The following is an 18,867-nucleotide window of genomic DNA, read 5'->3' as shown; positions in this document are numbered from 1 at the left end:
ACCAACTAACTTGTTCCACAATTCCCAATGGTTATAAAATGGAGAGAAGTTGGGAAGCAACAATATAGCACCAAACAATTCAAAAACCATACAAGCAAGGAAACTAATGCTGTGTTGTGTTAATGGTGATTTCATTTATTGAAGATTATCAACATTATTAGTTTCTAAAGATTAGTTCTTAAAAGATTTTAGAATGTATAATGAAAAATAAGATGGATGCAATTTAAAACAATTTGAGATTGAATTTCATGCTGACTTTTCTATTTTCTGAGAACATGCTGGGTAACAAGTGTGGGTCAACAATGCATTAATTTTTCAACAATGATTTTATTCAATTATTGCATTAGACATCAGAGCAAGCTTGTAGGTGGTGTGACAAGACTTTCTGTGTATTATAGTTTCATTTTGAATTATCACATGCTTCTCCATAACATTCCTGATGGAATAAATCATTGCTCGCCCTCACATGATAGAAAAAATCGTGTCAAAACATTTATATAATTAACACTTTTGTAGGATTCTTAGAATTGCCTTAATGGCAGTGGCTGGCAGCAATGAGTATAGCAAAGATTCAGTAACCTTCAAAACTTCATAATGGATGAAGTGAGCAAAGAAGAAACTTGGATTGATGGCACCTCAGAATATCCAAAAGATCTTTAAGCCAAGAAGTACTTCCAGAGATTGGACACTACTGCACAATATGGAATACAGCAGCTGATTTTGTCAGACCAGGGTCACACTCACAGAAATCTGGCAATGACCAGATAATCTGGTTCAAAGGAATAAACATTAAACAGAACCAGTACCACAGAAAGATTTCTGATCTTATTCGAAATAGTGCCATAAAAATCAAGAAAATTAGTCTAGATTTCAAGTTAATCCAAGAGCTGGAAATTTAAATGAATTTTCACCCATTGTAGTCTGTTGGTGGGAATCATTGCAGTGAATACAGAGCCAGGCACGGTTATATTTCACGATCGGGGTGGCTTGGCATGGAGAAATACAAGTAGTAGTAATAATCGGTAAACATGTAACATTTTTTTGTCATGATGCCATTCATAATAAACAAAAAGCCACTTTGAGGTGCATACTAATTACTGGTATATACTGCCTTGATCATCTCCTGCTCCCTCAGTCTTAATTTCTGATAAAATTCCTCCAACACTCAAATTCCTGGCTTTGGATAAAATCTCTACACACTACCTTGAAACTGTAACCCAACTTTCAATGTTCAAAAGTGCACAATACACTAGAACAATAGACAAAATGCCTAAAAGCTAACAATGACAAGAACATTGATGGTTAATCCATTTTGATAACCCAGTCTCCTGCCTTATGTGAACTCTCAATCAAAAACAGATGGTCAATGAACAATGGGTTGAAGATAAAATATAGGAGGTACACTATTGGAGATTATTTCGGAGATGTAAAAGATCTTTATTTTACACCCAGGTCTCACGTTTTCATGCAATTCCCTTCACTTCCATCTCATTAATTAATATCTCTGGCTATGCCAGTGTTAGAAAGAATGAAACAACACATCTATTGGCATGATGGTTTGTCATCAAGAGCACTCACTGAGCAAGAGAAAAGGCACATTGTTCACACAACAGCGAATGGAACTAAATGAAAACATCATTGTTAAATAGGCATTATTTCTATCACCTGAAATCCCAAAGTAAGAGAAAGATGTTGCAATGTTGTCACAAAACACTTACCAGATAAGCTTCTTCTGTTTACATCCAAAGCCTTTGGGATGTAATCTACTCGGCTATCAATAGTAACTGGGCCTTGTGAGCTTCTTAGTGGTTAGAACAAACATGAGAGGTTATGGTAACCAATAAAGACTACATTTGAACAAAAAAAAATATTAAGACATTAAATGATAGCTTTTCCCTAATGATGCTGAACACGTGAAGTTATAATATAGTAGAACATACACCTAGCTGCAACCTGTCACGCTGCTATGCAACACGAAGGGCTCGGGCCCAAAACATCTGCAATCTATCTTTGTCTCCTATAGATGCTGAATAGACTAGCTGAGCTCCTCCAGTATTTCAGTGTTTTTATTATAATCACAGCGTCGGCAGCCCATCACGTTTTTCTCATGTTGTTATGCATGTTTAGTGTAATATGGAGAAGATAACAAACCACATTTTCTTAGGGATATATTATTAACATAATGGACAACTATCCCAGTCATTCCTTGTACTATATATAGGATCTGATAGTTCAAATGTAAATATTTGCTTAATTAAGCTTTTCTAGCATGAACCATTCTCCAAATAGAACCTCTTAAAGTGGGGAATCCAGCTCCCTTAATTCCAGACCCAGCGAAGAAATCGCTCCTGTATTGTAAATGATGAAACAGCAGGAGTATTCATTTGTTCTTTTCTGCCATCAGCATCCACTAGGCAATGGCAAATACATGATGATCATTCTTCACACCACAGATAACTACAATGAGACATGAGAGGTTTAGGGTATCTGTGTTGTGGTTTTAATGCAGATTGAAACTGGTGTTTCAATTTCTTCATCCTAAACTTTTGCCATCCCCTTTCCTGCAAATACATACAGTATCTTCTGATGGGACAGGACAATTGACAGCTGAATGGTTGTGAATTTAAACTGTATTTAGTTTCATCACCAAAAGAGACTCCAATGTCAAACATATTAGGTGCAACTCCAATGCATATCAATTGATAGCAAATATTTATCCTGTCCTCATAGAATTTTACAGTAGGATCAACTTGTCCATGCCAACTATGTAGTCTACTGGAGTTAGTCCCATTTGCCTGTATTTCATCCATATCACTCTCAACTTTTCTTATCCACGCACCTGTCTAAATGTATTTTGAACATTGCAGTTGCACCAGTCTCTAATATTTATTCTGATAGGTCTTTCCATATATGTATGTGAAAAGGTGCCACTGAGCTCGCTATTTAATCTTTTCCCCCTCCTAACAGGGAAAAAGACCATGACTATTTAGCTTATTTGTGCCCTTCATGATTTTACATACCTTGATGAGGTTTCCCCTCAACCTCCATGCTCCAAGGAGAAAGGTTCCAGCCTCTCTGGACTCTTCTTATAGTTCAACCCCTCTAGTCCTGGTAAAATTATTGTGAATCTTCTCTGAATCCTTTCCAGCTTAATAATAGTTGGATGACCAGAACATCATACAATACTCCAAGGGAACTCCCAGCAACATCTTGTAATATTCACCTGGTCTTTAGGTGTAGAGTCGCTCAACAGCAGATGCAATATTGCTGGCTCTCCACTCAGGTCTGGATCACCTCAAACAGCAATTCATCCATACAGCTGCTCTTCATAGGCTACAGGTCAGCTTTCAATAGCATTATTCCCTCAGTGCTGGTCAAGAAACAGGATCAGTGCCAAAATGTATATTGGGGGGGTATTAGAGTGTTAGAGGGGGGCTCGTTCAACCGGGGGGGGGGGTGGTTGTTGGTGCTAGCAGGGAACAACCTGTCAATGGGGGGGAGCGGGAGTTGCTAGCTGGGACATCCCTATCTTTAACACCATCCGCCCCCTCTGACATGGTACACGAAGGCAATACTTGTACAGCATCAAGCATCACTAGATGCTACTGACGCTTGACACACGCTAGTGACGTGGTGGCCTGTGGAAGATGGAGAGTCGTTAGTGTGGTTAAACCTAGATGTTAATGATGCAGGAGGGAGTAGGGTGTATCTGACAGCCAGGGATAGCCATGATCACATGGGGGGCACAACACATCATGGGGGGGGCGATGCCTGCGGATGCCCCCCTTTGGCACTGACCCTGTCAAGAAGCTACAAACTCTAGGCCTCTGTACCCTACTCTGCAACTGGATCCTTGACTTTCGCATTGGAAGACAACAGTCAGTACGAATTGGAAATAACATCTCCTCCTCACTGATCATCAACACAGGTGCACCCCAAGGATGTGTGCTTAGCCCACTCCTCTACTTGTTTATATACCCATTACTGTGTGGCCAGGCACAATTCCAATGCTGTCAAGTTCTAATTCCAAAGGCGGCTTGCCAGTGGCTATACTTGGTGAGGTGCCTTAAGAGATTCAGTATGTCACTGAAAACTCTCAAAAACTTCTACAGGTGTACCGTGGAGAGCATTCTGGTTCATTGCATCACTGCCTGGTATGGAGGCACCAACTCTCAAGACAAGAATAAACTCCAGACGGCCTGTGACATCACAGGCACCAGACTTCACTCCATCGAGAACATCCACAGGAGGAGATGTCTTAAAAAAGCAGCCTCTATCCTCAAAGACCCCCACCACCCAGGCCATGCCTTCTTCACTCTGCTACCATCAGGGAAAAGGTATAGGAGCCTAAAGACGAGAAATGAGTGGCACAAGGACAGCTTCTTCCCCGCTGCCATCAGATTCCTGAATAGTCAATGAACCAAAGACCCTGCCTTACTTTTCATGCACTTTTATTGCTATTATTATTTTATTTTTTATAGTGACTTCATAAGGATGGTCATAATCTGTACGTTTGCACTATAATGGTATCACAAAACACCAAATTTCATGACTTGTTCATGACAATAAATCCTGCTTCTGAGTCAGAGGAATTTGTTTAATTCTGGATTAACCTACTCTGGAAAGATGGCTCCACCATGCAACAATTATCAAAAATATTTCTCATGTTGTTAAGTTTTAGTTGTACCGAGAAAAATAAGATTTGTACCTAAAATAGATTCTGAAGAAATATTACCATGCAGAAGTGCAGACATATTCCTAACAATCAAATATTCAGAAAGATGCTTTTCCAAATAATTGTCCTTTTAATGCCAATCCTTCCTGGGTCCTCTGTTGCCTTTTCAAAGTGACCATTAATGACCTGCAAAGCAAGGTCAGATTATAATGCTGTGAGAACATCACAAGATAAGCAAATGCCCCTTCAGTACTGGACCCTCATTAAGGGCTGGTGCAAAATCTCCTTGATGAAAGCAACCACTTCATCAACCAGCCCTTAATGACCATAGGTTAAATTCCATGCCATAAAATCAGAGTTGCAGAGCACAGAAACAGGCCTTTCAGCTCATCTAGTCTACCTCAACAGCCAGCACAGGTTTACACATTAATTCTCCTTATATTTCCATAAAATACCTTGTAGGTTCCACTACTCATCTGTCCACCAAGGATAATTTGTGGTGATCAATTAATTCACTAGATGGATGTCATGAATGTGAATGCATGGGTGCTCAGGTTTTGTCTCACATCTCAAAGATGTATGGATTGGTAAATTAAATGTTCATTGTAAATTGCCCATATATGTAGATGAGTGCTACAAATGTGGGGGGGGGGGGGGGGGGGAAAGAGACAAAATTTATTGGAAATGTGGGACCGAATATAAAAAAAACCCTTCAACTGTGTAATTGATGATCAGGGTGCACTCATTGGGTTGTAGGGCCATGAAATCAGTGTACCCTGGGAAATACACACAGTGATAGGAAGAAGAGTGTGATAATGAATGTCCAGGATGAACATGTTCCCAGCATGGTAAAGGGAAGAAATGACAAAGTAAAGATATAACCATATAACCACTTACAGCACAGAACAGGCCAGTTCGGCCCTACTAGTCCATGCTGTAACAAATCCCCACCCTCCTAGTCCCACTGACCAGCACCCGGTCCATACCCCTCCAGTCCTCTCCTCTCCATGTAACTATCCAGTCTATCCTTAAATGTAACCAATGATCCCGCCTCGACCACGTCTGCCGGAAGCTCATTCCACATCCCTACCACCCTTTGCGTAAAGAAATTTCCCCTCATGTTCCCTTTATAATTTTCCCCCTTCAATCTTAAACCATGACCTCTAGTATAGATCAGAAATTAAAAAGGAGCTATATAACAGATAAAGTAAAACTGTGACTGTAGTGCAAGACTCGAAGGTGCTAGAGAAACTCAGCAAGTCACACAGTGTTCATGGGAAGCACAGGTATCTTACAAGAGTAATTTTGCTTAGCATTTACCTTTACTTTTTATAGATACTCTGTGACCTACTGAGTTTCTCCAGCCCTTTTGTGTGTTACATATATCAGAATTGTGCAGGAAGGTTTGAAAAATTCCCATGAGGAACACAAGGAATGTAGGAGCAATTCTGGCAGACAGTGAAAGGGAGAATTAAAAAAATAATTTATGTATATTAAGAACAAGAGGGTCAAGAGGGAAACAACAGGTCCCATTAAGGATCAGAATGGGCATCAATGTGTTTTTTTTTTAAAAACAGAGCTGCTGCATCCCAGGAAATTATTCCCATTTTCCCAGAACACAGCCTGTATAAAAAGCTCAGAATGGGAATGAAGATGCCATTCCCATTCCGACATTTTAACTCCTAGATCTCTAGTCATTTTCCTGGAACACCTGCAGTTTAAACTGAACTGCGGACATTCCATGACCATGGGGCTAATGAAAACGATGTACCAATGATACACAACTGCTGGTATCTGTCTAAACTCACAGACAGAAATGGAAATTTGCTGTTTTGGTTGTTCCTGTGTGAATGACCACTGCCGAGATGTCAGGTGACTCATCCAAAGAGTAAAATCCCTTGAAGTCTATAAAATAAATTGTGTGTGTGGATCCAGTAGAAATTTGAAGATCTTAAATGAATAGTTTGTGAATGTGTTTACTGTGGAGCAGGCTAAGCAGGAGTGGGAGGTGAGGAAGGTAACTAAAGATAGCCTATGGCAGCGTTTCCCAAACTAGGTTCTGTGGAACCCAGGGATTTCATTGAAAGGTGTAGGGGCTCCAAAGAAGAAATGATTGAGAGGGGGAGACATGCACAACCCTCCCCTGATGCTCACCTTGGCCACTCATTAATATAATACCCGCACCCCCCACCCCTCCACCGCACCTGGGCTCAGCCTGTCTGTCAAAGGTTCCAGCAGTGAGGTTTCAGACCAATTAACAGGAAGAATGATGGTGAGGTGGGGGTGGGGGTGGGGTGAGGGAGGGTGGTGGGGATTGTGACCTGTCTTTTCCCTGCCCGTGCAGCCAATCACCAGTCCACAGCCCCATTGTGACGTTGGCCAATGGACGATTGGGGTTCCGCAATTTCCAAGTGCTCCCCAAAAGGGTTCCATGAGCTAAAAGGTTTGGTTAGCCCTGTTCTAGGACATGTCTACATCAGTAGTGAAAATGTGTTAGCAATCTTATACTGTATTGATCTCCAGGTGCAGCCCAGAATATTGTGGGAAGGCAGGAAGGAAATTGTTGGGACCTTGACAAAAATTTTATTTTCATCGTTGAGGGCAGTAGAAATTCCAGAAGACTAGAGATTTGAACAAATAGTGTCATCATTTAAAATTTTTGCAAGAATTAAGTAGGTCAAATATCTAAACAGTGGAAATGTGTCAAAAATATTCAATGGGGCATTGAACTGTACATGCTTTTGTCAGTTAAAGATCAGTGTTCTGTGGTCTTTTTGGTCTGCAAATTCTTTAGCTGACTTGTACCCACACTAGGGTGTGAACCTGATTTTCAAAAAGCCCTCTCCTCGCATGCTATGAGAGGAGGAAAGCCTTAAGTATGATTTTTGCTTATTTCCCCCCCTCCCCTCACTTGGTCCCCAGTCTTCTCATGCTCCAAGTGCATTGCAATTTGCCTGCTCAAACCGTTCTCCAATGGTGCCATCTGGCCCTTCCCACTGGTGCCAAAGAAATTTCAAGAATGAAGCTTCTCACACAAAATGGGAAATAATCCCTTGGTACCAGACTGGGAAGCTTGAAATTGCCTGGATTTAACTGTACCTTTTTGGTAAGAATTGATGCAAAATAGAAATGAACATTGAGTTCCAATATATTACATAAACTTTGGCGAAAAACAAAGTAATGCCAAACATATTAGCTCAAGAATCAATACATTTTTTGATTTGTCATAATAACATGCATCTTGAAATTAGTCTCAATATCTGTGGATTAAATTATACAGTTCAGTTGCATAGAAAAATGCAGCTGGACAATTATTCAAAATTCACCTTCAACTCATATTGGGCAAGGACATTTACCATAGCCACTTTTAACTCAAACAATTGCACTTCTTCCTGACATCAAGTCATCTGCTTCAACTTTCAATGTACAGTGTCGGGGAGGGGGGGGGGGGGGTGGAGTTATTAATGTCAGAAAGGCATACTTCAATATCACAAACTTTGTTTTTGACAAAATCATACTTTCCTTGAAGCAACAAATTTCAGAGCTAAACAAAAAGGACAAAAAAGTGTTAAGTTTACTGGATAGTTAGAGATTTATCACTCCACTGTATGTGCAGCAGGCTCTAAAAGCTAATCCCACTGCCCGATGCTCTCTGACTTGCAAAGGACAACAAAACTGATTCAAATTCCATTACACATATTAATGGCTTGCTAATTAACAATACATCATTATACATTTATGGCAATCTGTATTTCATTAAATAACTATTTGGAAATGGAGAAGCTGTCATCGTGAAAGTGCTACAGCATCAGGAATTGATCAACAGTCTCTTAAAATCTACAAAACTCACTTGCCAAGTTCTCGACTTAAATTCATAAACACTATTCTCTCAGGTTGGTTTTTTTAATATATTGTGTTACTTGAAAAAGTCTTACAAGTCAAATAAGTTATACTATTACATCTATGAAGGGAATGATGCAGAATGGTGTTGGAGCATCAGTGGGTTTGAATTCTCCATTCACCAACAATCTGAACTCAGCTACAATCCCATACAAACAAATGGGCAGCCTCCACTCAACAACTTTCATCCACCTCCCTGGAAAGCTGGACTCTTCTCAAGAAACAAAGACGCACAGAGAGTATCAAAAAAAAAGAAACAAGTTGGTCAACACTGTTAACAAAAGTAGTTCTACTCACTGATTCCATCTAAAGGCATGCTCAGTTGCTAAATGGAAAGATCCCTATTTGTAATGCTAATAACCTTTTGGTTAACTATTAGTTAAATGTGTGACTATCCCACCTAACATTTCACTACCTGTTATAATTCAGAAAGAAGACAGGTGACATGCTGTATTGCACCGGGAAGTATTTTGTAGGGGCTAGTCACATGATGCTTAATGCTCACTGGAATCAAGGGAATGTCAGCAACTGCTGGGGAGAGAATACATGCTGTTAAACAAGCACATGCACTTAATCACCAAAATTCGGAAGTCACAGGGAAATTTAAAAATCTGTAATTTGATGAGGACTTTGATCATTTAATAATTAACCTTGCCTGGACGTAACGCTGAAAATGTCACATAGCAAAGCTCAAAAAACTGTAGAACCTCAAGCAAACAACAGGCCATTTCATGTCAGGCCTTCACTGGAGGCTGGCTACAAAAGCAGATCTAAAACTTACCTTTCAGGCAGCAGGTCCTAAAAGGCTGCTCCAGCGTCCCATTCATATTGAGAGGCAATTTGTGGCGCCCTCTGGAGCCAATGGAAGCGGGGAGACTGGGGCAATAGTGCCACTCGTCATAAATAAGTGGAAGAGAAATGGCCGTCTTCTCTACCCGTAATCCTCCATGTAGCTAGAACTGTTCTGGGAACCATTGAGCAGTTCCAGCTGCATGGGGATTGTGGGTAGGGAATACGGCCATTGCTTTGCCATGTTTTGAAGGCTGAAGCGGCCCGGTGAGGCTGTCACAGCCCACATCAGCCGCTCCCTGATGGCTCCCGATATCTCCCGCCAACCGCCCTTGCCTTGAGGGGGTCATGGAAGGAGATGGGTCGCGGGCTGATGGCATCATCAGCCAACCCCTAACCAGTCGCTTGCAGCGGGTGTACATTCAGGTCAGGCGGCGGAACTCAGCACTCCGCCGATTATCCTTCCCTGGGAAGGGTTGGAACTGGCGCCTCGGAGCCAGCCATGGCGCATTCAGAGAAGTAAGTCTTTAGGTGCAAGGGTGAAGAACCTTTGCTTTTACAGATGGATGTTTTTCCTGCTTGAAAGTGCCTTATGAGGAGCTAGAGGGACTCAACTGGTCAGGTAGCATCCATAGTAGAAAGAGTCAGTTAATATATGGGTCAGGACCACTTTGTTGTATGTGTGAGAGCATTTAATGGCATATTAAACCCTAATTATTCACCAAAATTTCATGTTATGTAAAATGTTTCAAAAATTTTAAAATGCTTTGTACTTCCTGATTTCTTCTCTACACAAATTCTTCAAATTGAATGGCTGATCAATTTGCTTGATGGTTTAACTGTCCCTCTATACCAAAGCCATTGAGAAAATGAGGACCCAGCTTTCTTTAAGATCAGTTGCAACGCATTTATTTCACTGCTGATGGTAACAATCTAGGCTGATGTGCCTACTTAACTACTTGTTATCTCTCACAAGTCCACATTGGTTCCATGAAGTTCTTCAACTCAAAAACAAATTTCAAACAAGGAAGACAGATATTTCAATCTCATTTTCTGTTGCCTGTGACAATAGTTTCCATGCTCATAACTATTAACAAACAGCTGCAAAGAAACTGGAATAACTGGAGAAAAACCAAGGAAGAAACAAACATTTTACCCATTAAATAGGTTCAATTTCCAAAACACAGAAACAATACCAATTAAGCAACATTGAGATTTTGCATTGGCATAGTGCATTTCCATCATCTTTTGGAATAACTAGACATTTCATCCCTTGCTTTTAATAAACTACACATTTCCTTACATGAGCCCTGCTGCACAAGATTTTCTCAAGTCAAGAAATTTAGAGAACTGATCATATAAAGCAGAGGGGTGTCAGCAGCAAGTTTAAAAAAAAATCACATCTAAAACAAATTCTTTAACGGCTAATTACACATTCAGACCAGATCTCAATATTTTTATTGTAGCTTTAAAGGTTTTTATTAAGGATACAATAGATTGACATCTCATATACTAGAGGAACAAAAGTATTTTTGTCTACTTCTTGTGGTTTATAAATCTGCTCAATATGTTAATGTAAAACAACCAAGAGCCGAACAAAATCTACTTAACATTTCTTTTGCTGAAGGACAAGTTCAATTAACTAACAATGAAGCTCAAACTAATTTCATTGAGATGGTGCAAAATGTTACTTCAGTCTTTGAGCTGCCACATACATTTTTTGACAGAGGTTGCAAACTAGACATTGTGCTTTGTTCAACTGGATCCTGTCCTTCATTGCAGTGAATTTCTGACGAGTAAAACAATTTTAAAAGCACCTGCTGGCGAGAGGATTAGTTACCATAAGCGCTTTAAAAAATAATTCAACAAACAAAAAGTGTCAAACTGCAAATAAACACTCCAATATCCATGCAGCACTTGGAATGGGTAAATGAAAGATAGAATAATGCCGATGTTATAATCAGAACAATGGCAGACCACAGGACCTTCATATTGATGATAGCTCCTTGGCTTTAAGTTTCGGTTGTATTTTCTGCAAGAGCTTAATTAGATTTAAATTGGTTAAACACCAATTAACATAGGTTATTATCAGCAAGTTTGACACTATACAAATGTGCATAATACATCTAACATTTGAACCTTAACGCCACAATGATGGTTTGATAAGACAGATCTCACAAATGGTCTTCCAACCAATAATTGCACTTGGGAAGTACAGACAACTAATTTGCAAGCATTTACCTACATTTCAATGCAAGAAATAAACTGTTTCTTCAGTCTTTAAATGTCTTTTTAAAAACTAAAAAATAACTTTGATAATGCACATTTTTTTTAACCAATGCTGCATAAGAATTATATATTCAAGTAAGATCTTGAAGGTGGACACAACCCTCTCAATGAAGACAGTTTACCAGGAAACCACATAGCCTAACAGCCAACTCCAGCATTGCACTGATGGTTGAGACAGCCAGGCACAAACCCATGATGGGCTACAGCACAAGATGTAGATTTACGTCCAAAAGACAGCTTCAAATACAGCATTTGCAACAGAGATAATAATGTTAGTGCTCTGAGATTGCATAGTGATTCCATCATAATTTAGAGAGGGGATTAATGGGAAACAAAGGGGTTGATGGTAAGTTGCCTATTGCATGTTTTGAAATACATCTGATCTTTAAGCATGATATAGCTTTAGTAACACCAATTCACTTACTTTTTTCTGACTTGTTAGATATAAAACTGATAGTTTTTTTTCCTTAAATGATTTATCCATGATTGATCCTGATTCCTGCTACCACCATTCTTTCAGGCAGAGAATTCCAGGTCATCATTGCTTGTTGGGTAAAAAGTCTTTGTTCATGTTACCTTTAGCTCTTTTGCTAGGCCCTTGAAATCTGTAACCAATGGCTCTTGACCTTTTTGCTGAACGAAACAATTTCAGTACATTCATTTTTTTTTCTTTGGATGCCTCATGATCTCCAGCACTTTCAAATCAACCAGAAACCCTCTATGCTAACAACGTTTAACAGAATGTTCATATTTCCAGGTTAGCAACACTTTAAACTCACAAAAAATCAGGAGACATAATTCAGTTGCTGAAGCAAGGAACCATGAACTTCCTCTGCAGGATCCCACATCTAGTTTATAGTGCATCACCACGACTGCCTCAGGATGGATGTGCACTCAGTCAGTTAACCAAAACAATACAAACTGAATATGTATATGATTGATTAGTATTTACAACTAATCTCTAACCTGTGAATTAACCAATGAATTCACTATACACAGGTATTGCATCCCACAGCCTCAATCATGTCTCTTATTTATTCACAATTTTTGCTTCAAACACACACCCTCATCTAATGATCCCAATTGCACTGCCAGCCAGAATTAACTTGTATTGACTGCCCCTCAGGCTCAAATGTGACCCAATTTTGCAAATGATCAATACAATTGATTGTCAGAGAGAGTGGCAGTGCAGCTCAAAGAAGGAAATACTGTATTGGGAGCAAAACTGTTCCATTTCCCACACTTTGAGTTCTTGATCTGGACTGGCCTATTCAGAGGAAAGCATTTCACTGTAGAGATAGATCAAAGGCAGGCTTCCCAGCAGCTGTTTACAAAACAGGATCATGACAGAACTTTCCTCTAGGCAACTAAGAGCACATCAATAAATCCTTCCTTGGTTCATTAAATTCTCCCCATTACTGCCTCAATGGACAGAATATCTCATCTCTAAACTCATGATGCTCTGCTTTAATAACCAATTTATAATCCCACTGGCAACTTACTCAGGAGACTTACACAATGTGTAGCTGAGCAAAACAAATTGGAGAAAAAAAAACACGTTCATAATTCCCCATGATTGTTGAATCAAGCAGAATGAAATCAGTGTGTGATGACCGATCTTTCTCAACTTGACCACGAGGTAGAGATTCAGTTCTGTGTTCTACAATCACTATCTTATGACCTCTTCTCCACGTGTATATTTGGACATTTTTGATACGGATGATTCACTAGAGGGAAGATGGTCCATGTGATTTAATATTGCCCTACTACTCCCTGAAAGAGTTCTCTCCACTTAATTCCGTCGTCTTAGATTTTCCCCAATGTTCTTTTTAATCATCCACTTACACAAGCATGTACTTACTTTTTAATATGTATTGCGATTCCTACTTCAAATGCTGTTTGTAGTTGAACCAAGAGAGATATTTTTTTTCCATCATACCTTTCCCTTCATGGCCTTTTTAACTTTATCTAGTTTGTCTATCCAAAGTCAATTAACTTCCTGCTGATAGTACAATATGTAAAACCCACGAACCAGTCTCCAAAATATTCAGCCATGCATGTGTTATCCACAAGCTGTGAGCATACCAAAAGGTGATGTGTCACCTTTTTCTCTTGGTGGTAATCATGAATTTGTATTTTCACTATTTTATTGATACAATGACCAATGCAAACAGATAATCTCCATTTCAAAAACTAGATCTTCTCCATTCCTCAATCCCAAAAATCTCTCAGATTTCTTGATAAATCAGTACAGGTTGTCCTCAACTTATGACAGTGCTCTGTTCTGACTGATGGGTCGCATCTTGAAATGGACACAAGTTGGAAATTCACTGTATCTGCTTTATTGTTGGTCAAATACAACATGGCAGCCATCAAGGCCAGCTCTTTCGAAATCTTGGCCACCCCTGCCATAGGCACTATTTTCCAAAGATAGGCCCCTACTTTCACCCCAAGAGCAAAATTTTTTTATATTTACATTTTTTTTTCTTTAGGTTTTTAAATTTATATAGTTTTTTTTTTAAAGTCCTACATATGGATGGCAGTATGTGGCACAGGTCATAAGTCGGGGACAACCTGTATAAGACAATGATTTCTTGCTTATTCATTCATCTTTAGTGTACAGGATAATGAGGAGCATAGATAGAGTGGACAGCCACCACGCTTTTGCCAGGACAACAATGGCCAATATGGGAGGACATCGGTTTGAAGTGAGTGGAGGAAAATCTGGGGGAGATGTCAGAGGTAGTTTTGTTTTATACATGAGAGTGGTGGGTCCCTGGAATGTACTGCCAGGTGTAGTGGTTGTGCCTCAGGCAATAGCAACATTTAAAAGAGTCTTAGATAGTCACCTGATGCAAGACAAATAGGTGTTGGGAGGAGGGGGGGTGTTATGGACTGTGAGGGAGAAAAGGGATAGATTGATCATGGTGTAGGTTTATATGGGCTGGCACAATTTCGTGGACTGGAGGGCTGTAGTGTTCTATGCTCTAAAAGGTTCCAGCACCAAGGAACTGTATCACATGCTTCACACTTTCTTACAACATATGTGGAAGCCATTTGGCCCATATGCTGGCTCTGAAAGCAATCCCACAGTCCCATTCCCTCACTGTTGCAGCAAATATTCCCTCATTGTTCCCTCCTCTCCTCACATTCTCTTGCTACCAAGCTACTTCAGGGTAACTTACAGTAACCAATTAACCTGCTTCAGCTAGGATATGCTGTAAAAGACAGACACAAGCAGACAAATAAATCGGATGTGATTCAAAACAAAAAACCTAGTCTTACTTCCTTTAAATTCTGCGACTCAAATCCAATCCTGCATCAGTTTCTCAACAGTTGCTATTTTTAAAAAATTCTATTAAATTTAAAATAGCTAAACATCACTCTTTTTTGTTATTTACAGATTAGAAGCTTCTTAAATTCTTGAAGCTTTGCCAGGATTTAGATTTTAACCTTATCTGCGAAGTATACAACTTTAAACCTAATCATAAAGGATTGCTTTCTGCTCTTTATGAACTGCTCTCAAGATCTGGGGATAGTTCCCTGGGCGGTATTAAGAAATAATAGGAACGAGACTTTCAACAACCATTTGTTGACACTACATTGGATTCTATGTTGAAATGTGTTCACTCATCTTCTCTTTGTGCTAGGCATTCATTAATACAATTTAAGGAAGTTCATCAAGCACCCTTTTCAAAGGTTCAGTTAGCTAAATTTTATCCTAATATTTCCTCTAAATGTGATATATACATAACTGAGGAAGGCACAATGAATCATACGTTTTGGCTAGGTCTTTCTCTCTTTAATTTTTGGCAAGGGGTATTCATGCCTTATCTTTTGTTCTTAATATTAACTTGACTTCGAGCCCTTTCATTGCTATTTTTGGAGTCAGTGGGCCAATGGATTTAATATTGAGTTTTTCACAATCCCAATGGAGTGGCTTTTGCTTCCCTCATTGCTAGAAGGGCCATTTTGCTGAGATGGAAAGACGCTGTCACTCCAACTCGTACTCAATGGTTGTCGGATGGGATGACATGTCTGATCTGAAAAAAATTAGGTGTTCTACTACTGCAATGGAACTTAACTTCCTTTCTCTTTGGTGTCCTTTTCTTACTTTCAAAATTTGTAGATTAATTATCTCTGCTTTTTTTTTAAAAAAAATGACCCCATAGTTATTATTAGTGATGGACTCTTGGCCAGTAGCCCTCATAGGGTGGGGTTTGATTCTTAGTTTAGGAATAGATGGGGGGGGGTTTTCTTTTACTTTTTTCTATTTAATAATGTGGGTCCATATGTACCTTGTTCATTGTTATTTGATATTTGTAATGATATTAATTTACTTTATTATTACCATATGTACCCATGTATTTTGCATATATTAAAACCAATAAAAAGATTAAAAAAGAAAAAAAAAGCCCTTTTTGAGATTAAATGAAGAGGAACCTATTTTTACTTGGCAGGAAAATTGATTCAAATTGATGGCCAAAAGGACACAAAAGATTTTAAATACAATAGGTTATTATGATCTGAAAGCTAGTTTAATGGCAACTTTCAGAAAGAAATTAGATGCATACCAAAGGGGAAAAATATACAGTCCTTATGGAGGAGAGGCAGTGCCAACTGAGGCAACTCTTTCAAAGAGCTGCCAAATGCATGAGAGGCCAAAAGGCCTCTTTTTTTTAATGACACAATTTGTCTTGTGATAGTCTCCAGCAATCCTTTGTAACCCTTTCTTCCCCAATTCCACATTTTGGAAAAAGGGGCCACTAAAATTATATACCACCGAACACGTCTCAGAAGTTCAATTTTACTTCCAAGACCAAGGAACTCTGCTTCAAGCAATTAACTATTCCTCTGTAGCGACCCTCCAAACAAGCGGCTCATCTGATATCTTCAGGAATTCTTGCACCTTAATATCGAATGAATGATCAGCAGTATCCACCAGTCAGTAGTAACCTGACTTACTGCTAAGTTGCTGCACTGGGACAAGTTTATGGAGCCTGTGACCACCAAGAGGCCCCTTAACATTTGCTGCTGAAGAGGGGAGGAGGGGGACTCAACATGGAGCAGCAGGCAAAAGAATCAGTTTCTGTCAAATAAGTGGAAATTTCATTCATGCTCACCAACCCCACCCCCCAAAAATCCAGAGGCAGTCTACAAAGATTTCCAATGTTAGTTGTGTATCCCAGATGTTGTTAATACATACTTAGCAGAAAAAAATATCTGCACTCCAACAATATAAAGTTCCCAATCATCTTGCGAAGCAGGCACAAGCTTTCAAACCATATCCTGCTCTGAAACAGCTGCTACAAATCAGCACTTGGGTTCACACGATGATTAAAAACATCACTTTGTTTTAATTACGGTTGCTTTTAGGTCCCTGAAAACTTTTTTTTTGTTAACTCCCCAATCTGGAGAAGGTCCAATGAATTTGACAGAGTTCGATTTTTAAAAAAAAGATCCTTTAAGAAGTAAAAGAATTAATTGAGTTTACGCAGGCAAATCAGACAAGTTTATTCCAGTCTGCTTGATTCATTTATCACAGTCAGCTAGAAATACTTCCACCCCTTCTAAATAAAAACCCCAGTCGGGAGATCATTAAAATCGATAGAGCAAACCCTACAAGTGGTCTTTTCTTCGCAGAACACCTACCCCCAGCTCCCTCTCTGCGCATTGTATCGGCATTGGAGATGCAAAACTTTTCGAATGAGCACATTGCAATTTGGAAGCTTGGCTGCACAAGAACAGCCAGAGCGGAGCTCGCCGCAGAACGTTACATTACATTCCTATTGCAATTGCGGCCGCATTTTAAAGCCAAATTCCTGGGTAAAGGCCATTCATAATCTATCATGTTGCAACAAAGGAGAGCTTTCCATTCCCAGTTCCAGAATTTGACAGTTCCGCGTGGGGAGCAAGTTTCCCGATTCGAAAATTCAGCGCTGTTCTGCGCGTCAGGGCAGTGGAACGAGAGAGGACTGGGGGCAGGGGTCCGTCCGTGTGAGAGCCCCCGTCTTGGACACTCACCCATGATTTTGTGACCTTCGAAAGGCGAAATTGGTCTCCGACAGCGTCCCGCTCCTTTTGCGTGTTTCTTCACTGGTGCTGAGGGTTGAGCTGCTCTCCTCCCGGGTCGACGTGCCTTTGCTTGAGCTCAAGGCTCACTGCTGAGAAAGAAAGTCTGTCTGACGTCAGGCGCCCTACTGAAGGGAAGAAGGATTAAATAAAATCAGCAAGAGCCCAGCCAAGTTTTGAAATGAGTGAGGAACATTACCAGAGTAACCGCATAATACTTTCCCACCACCCCCCCCCAACAAATAACAGTGATACCCAGCAACACCCAGGACAAACTCACACAACCACTATTATATTCGTGATAAAAATGGGGGGGAAACCCTTATTTTGGAATAAATATGTCCTTTACTGTATCTTAAGGCCAATTTCAGCTCTTTAAGGTAGCCATTCTGGTGATCATCAGTTTTACAGAGATGCCACCAAGGTCGTTCAGACTCCGTAGTCTCTACCCATTCCGCCAGGCCACACTGTTCCCAAAAAGTTGACAAAATTGAATATTTTGTGTTGCTAATTGAAACTTGCCCAACACAATTATAAAGCATATGTGGTTTTGATATTGCATACGTGCTGGTAATCCATTGAAAATCTGTCATTGATGCAACATCTTACTCGACCAATCTGGATAATTTTGTTGTCAAAGTTTACATTATAAATTTCTATGTCTAACTTTTCTAAAATAAGACAATTAATTTGATACATTTACAGCTCATAGTTTTTACACGTCTTTGGTTATTGCCCCATTTGAATTATCCCATCTTATGAGGTTATTTGAGAGGGATTCCACCAGAATAGTTTGTCGGTGATTATGTTGACACCAGGCAAGGTAATAATGCAAACTATCCTTCCTCTGCATGAAGATTATTAGTCAACCGGATGGAAGTTTTCTTGCCTGCCTTTATAAATGCTAGCTTTTTTAAATTTCAGATTTATTTCCTGAATTAAAATTAAATGGTCACCATGGGAATTGTACTTCTATTTCTAGATTATTAGATCATTTGTCCAGGTCTCTGGATAGAAGGTTTATGGAATTATGCCATATTCATTTGGTGCAAAAAAACTACCCTGCTACCCAAAAATACTTTGAGCCAAACCTTGTAGTCGTTAAACTATAAAAGTTTCCAACACGGGAGAAATCTATTTAG

At 39.6% G+C, this 18,867-nt stretch overlaps 2 protein-coding genes across 4 annotated transcripts in view; both read right to left on the bottom strand.

The window, feature by feature from the left end:
• The window catches only part of LOC138738849 (proteolipid protein DM gamma), a 157,933-nt gene extending 140,165 nt beyond the window's left edge, over window positions 1-17,768 (bottom strand). Inside the window, exons 1-2 of one of the 3 annotated variants that reach the window (XM_069889949.1) lie at window positions 6,880-6,953; window positions 4,736-4,861 (exon numbers count right to left, since the gene is read on the bottom strand). In XM_069889949.1, coding sequence (XP_069746050.1) covers window positions 4,736-4,754 — 19 coding nt within the window. In that variant the 5' untranslated portion in view covers window positions 4,755-4,861; window positions 6,880-6,953. Of the gene's footprint in view, window positions 1-4,735; window positions 4,862-6,879; window positions 6,954-17,677 lie in introns of those variants that run through there. The other 2 variants (XM_069889948.1, XM_069889950.1) reach the window with 2 other exon arrangements.
• gemin8 (gem (nuclear organelle) associated protein 8) overlaps window positions 17,767-18,867 on the bottom strand; it is a 200,646-nt gene continuing 199,545 nt past the window's right edge. The window contains exon 2 of the transcript XR_011341816.1: window positions 17,767-17,853. The gene's annotated coding sequence lies outside the window, so the exon portion shown is untranslated. The remainder of the gene's footprint in view (window positions 17,854-18,867) is intronic.

This window comes from Narcine bancroftii, chromosome 7, assembly GCF_036971445.1.
Source record: "Narcine bancroftii isolate sNarBan1 chromosome 7, sNarBan1.hap1, whole genome shotgun sequence".
In the NCBI taxonomy this organism is placed as follows: Eukaryota; Metazoa; Chordata; class Chondrichthyes; order Torpediniformes; family Narcinidae; genus Narcine; species Narcine bancroftii.
Note: the sequence above shows the minus strand (reverse complement) of the source record. Positions and strands in the feature narration are given on the sequence as shown.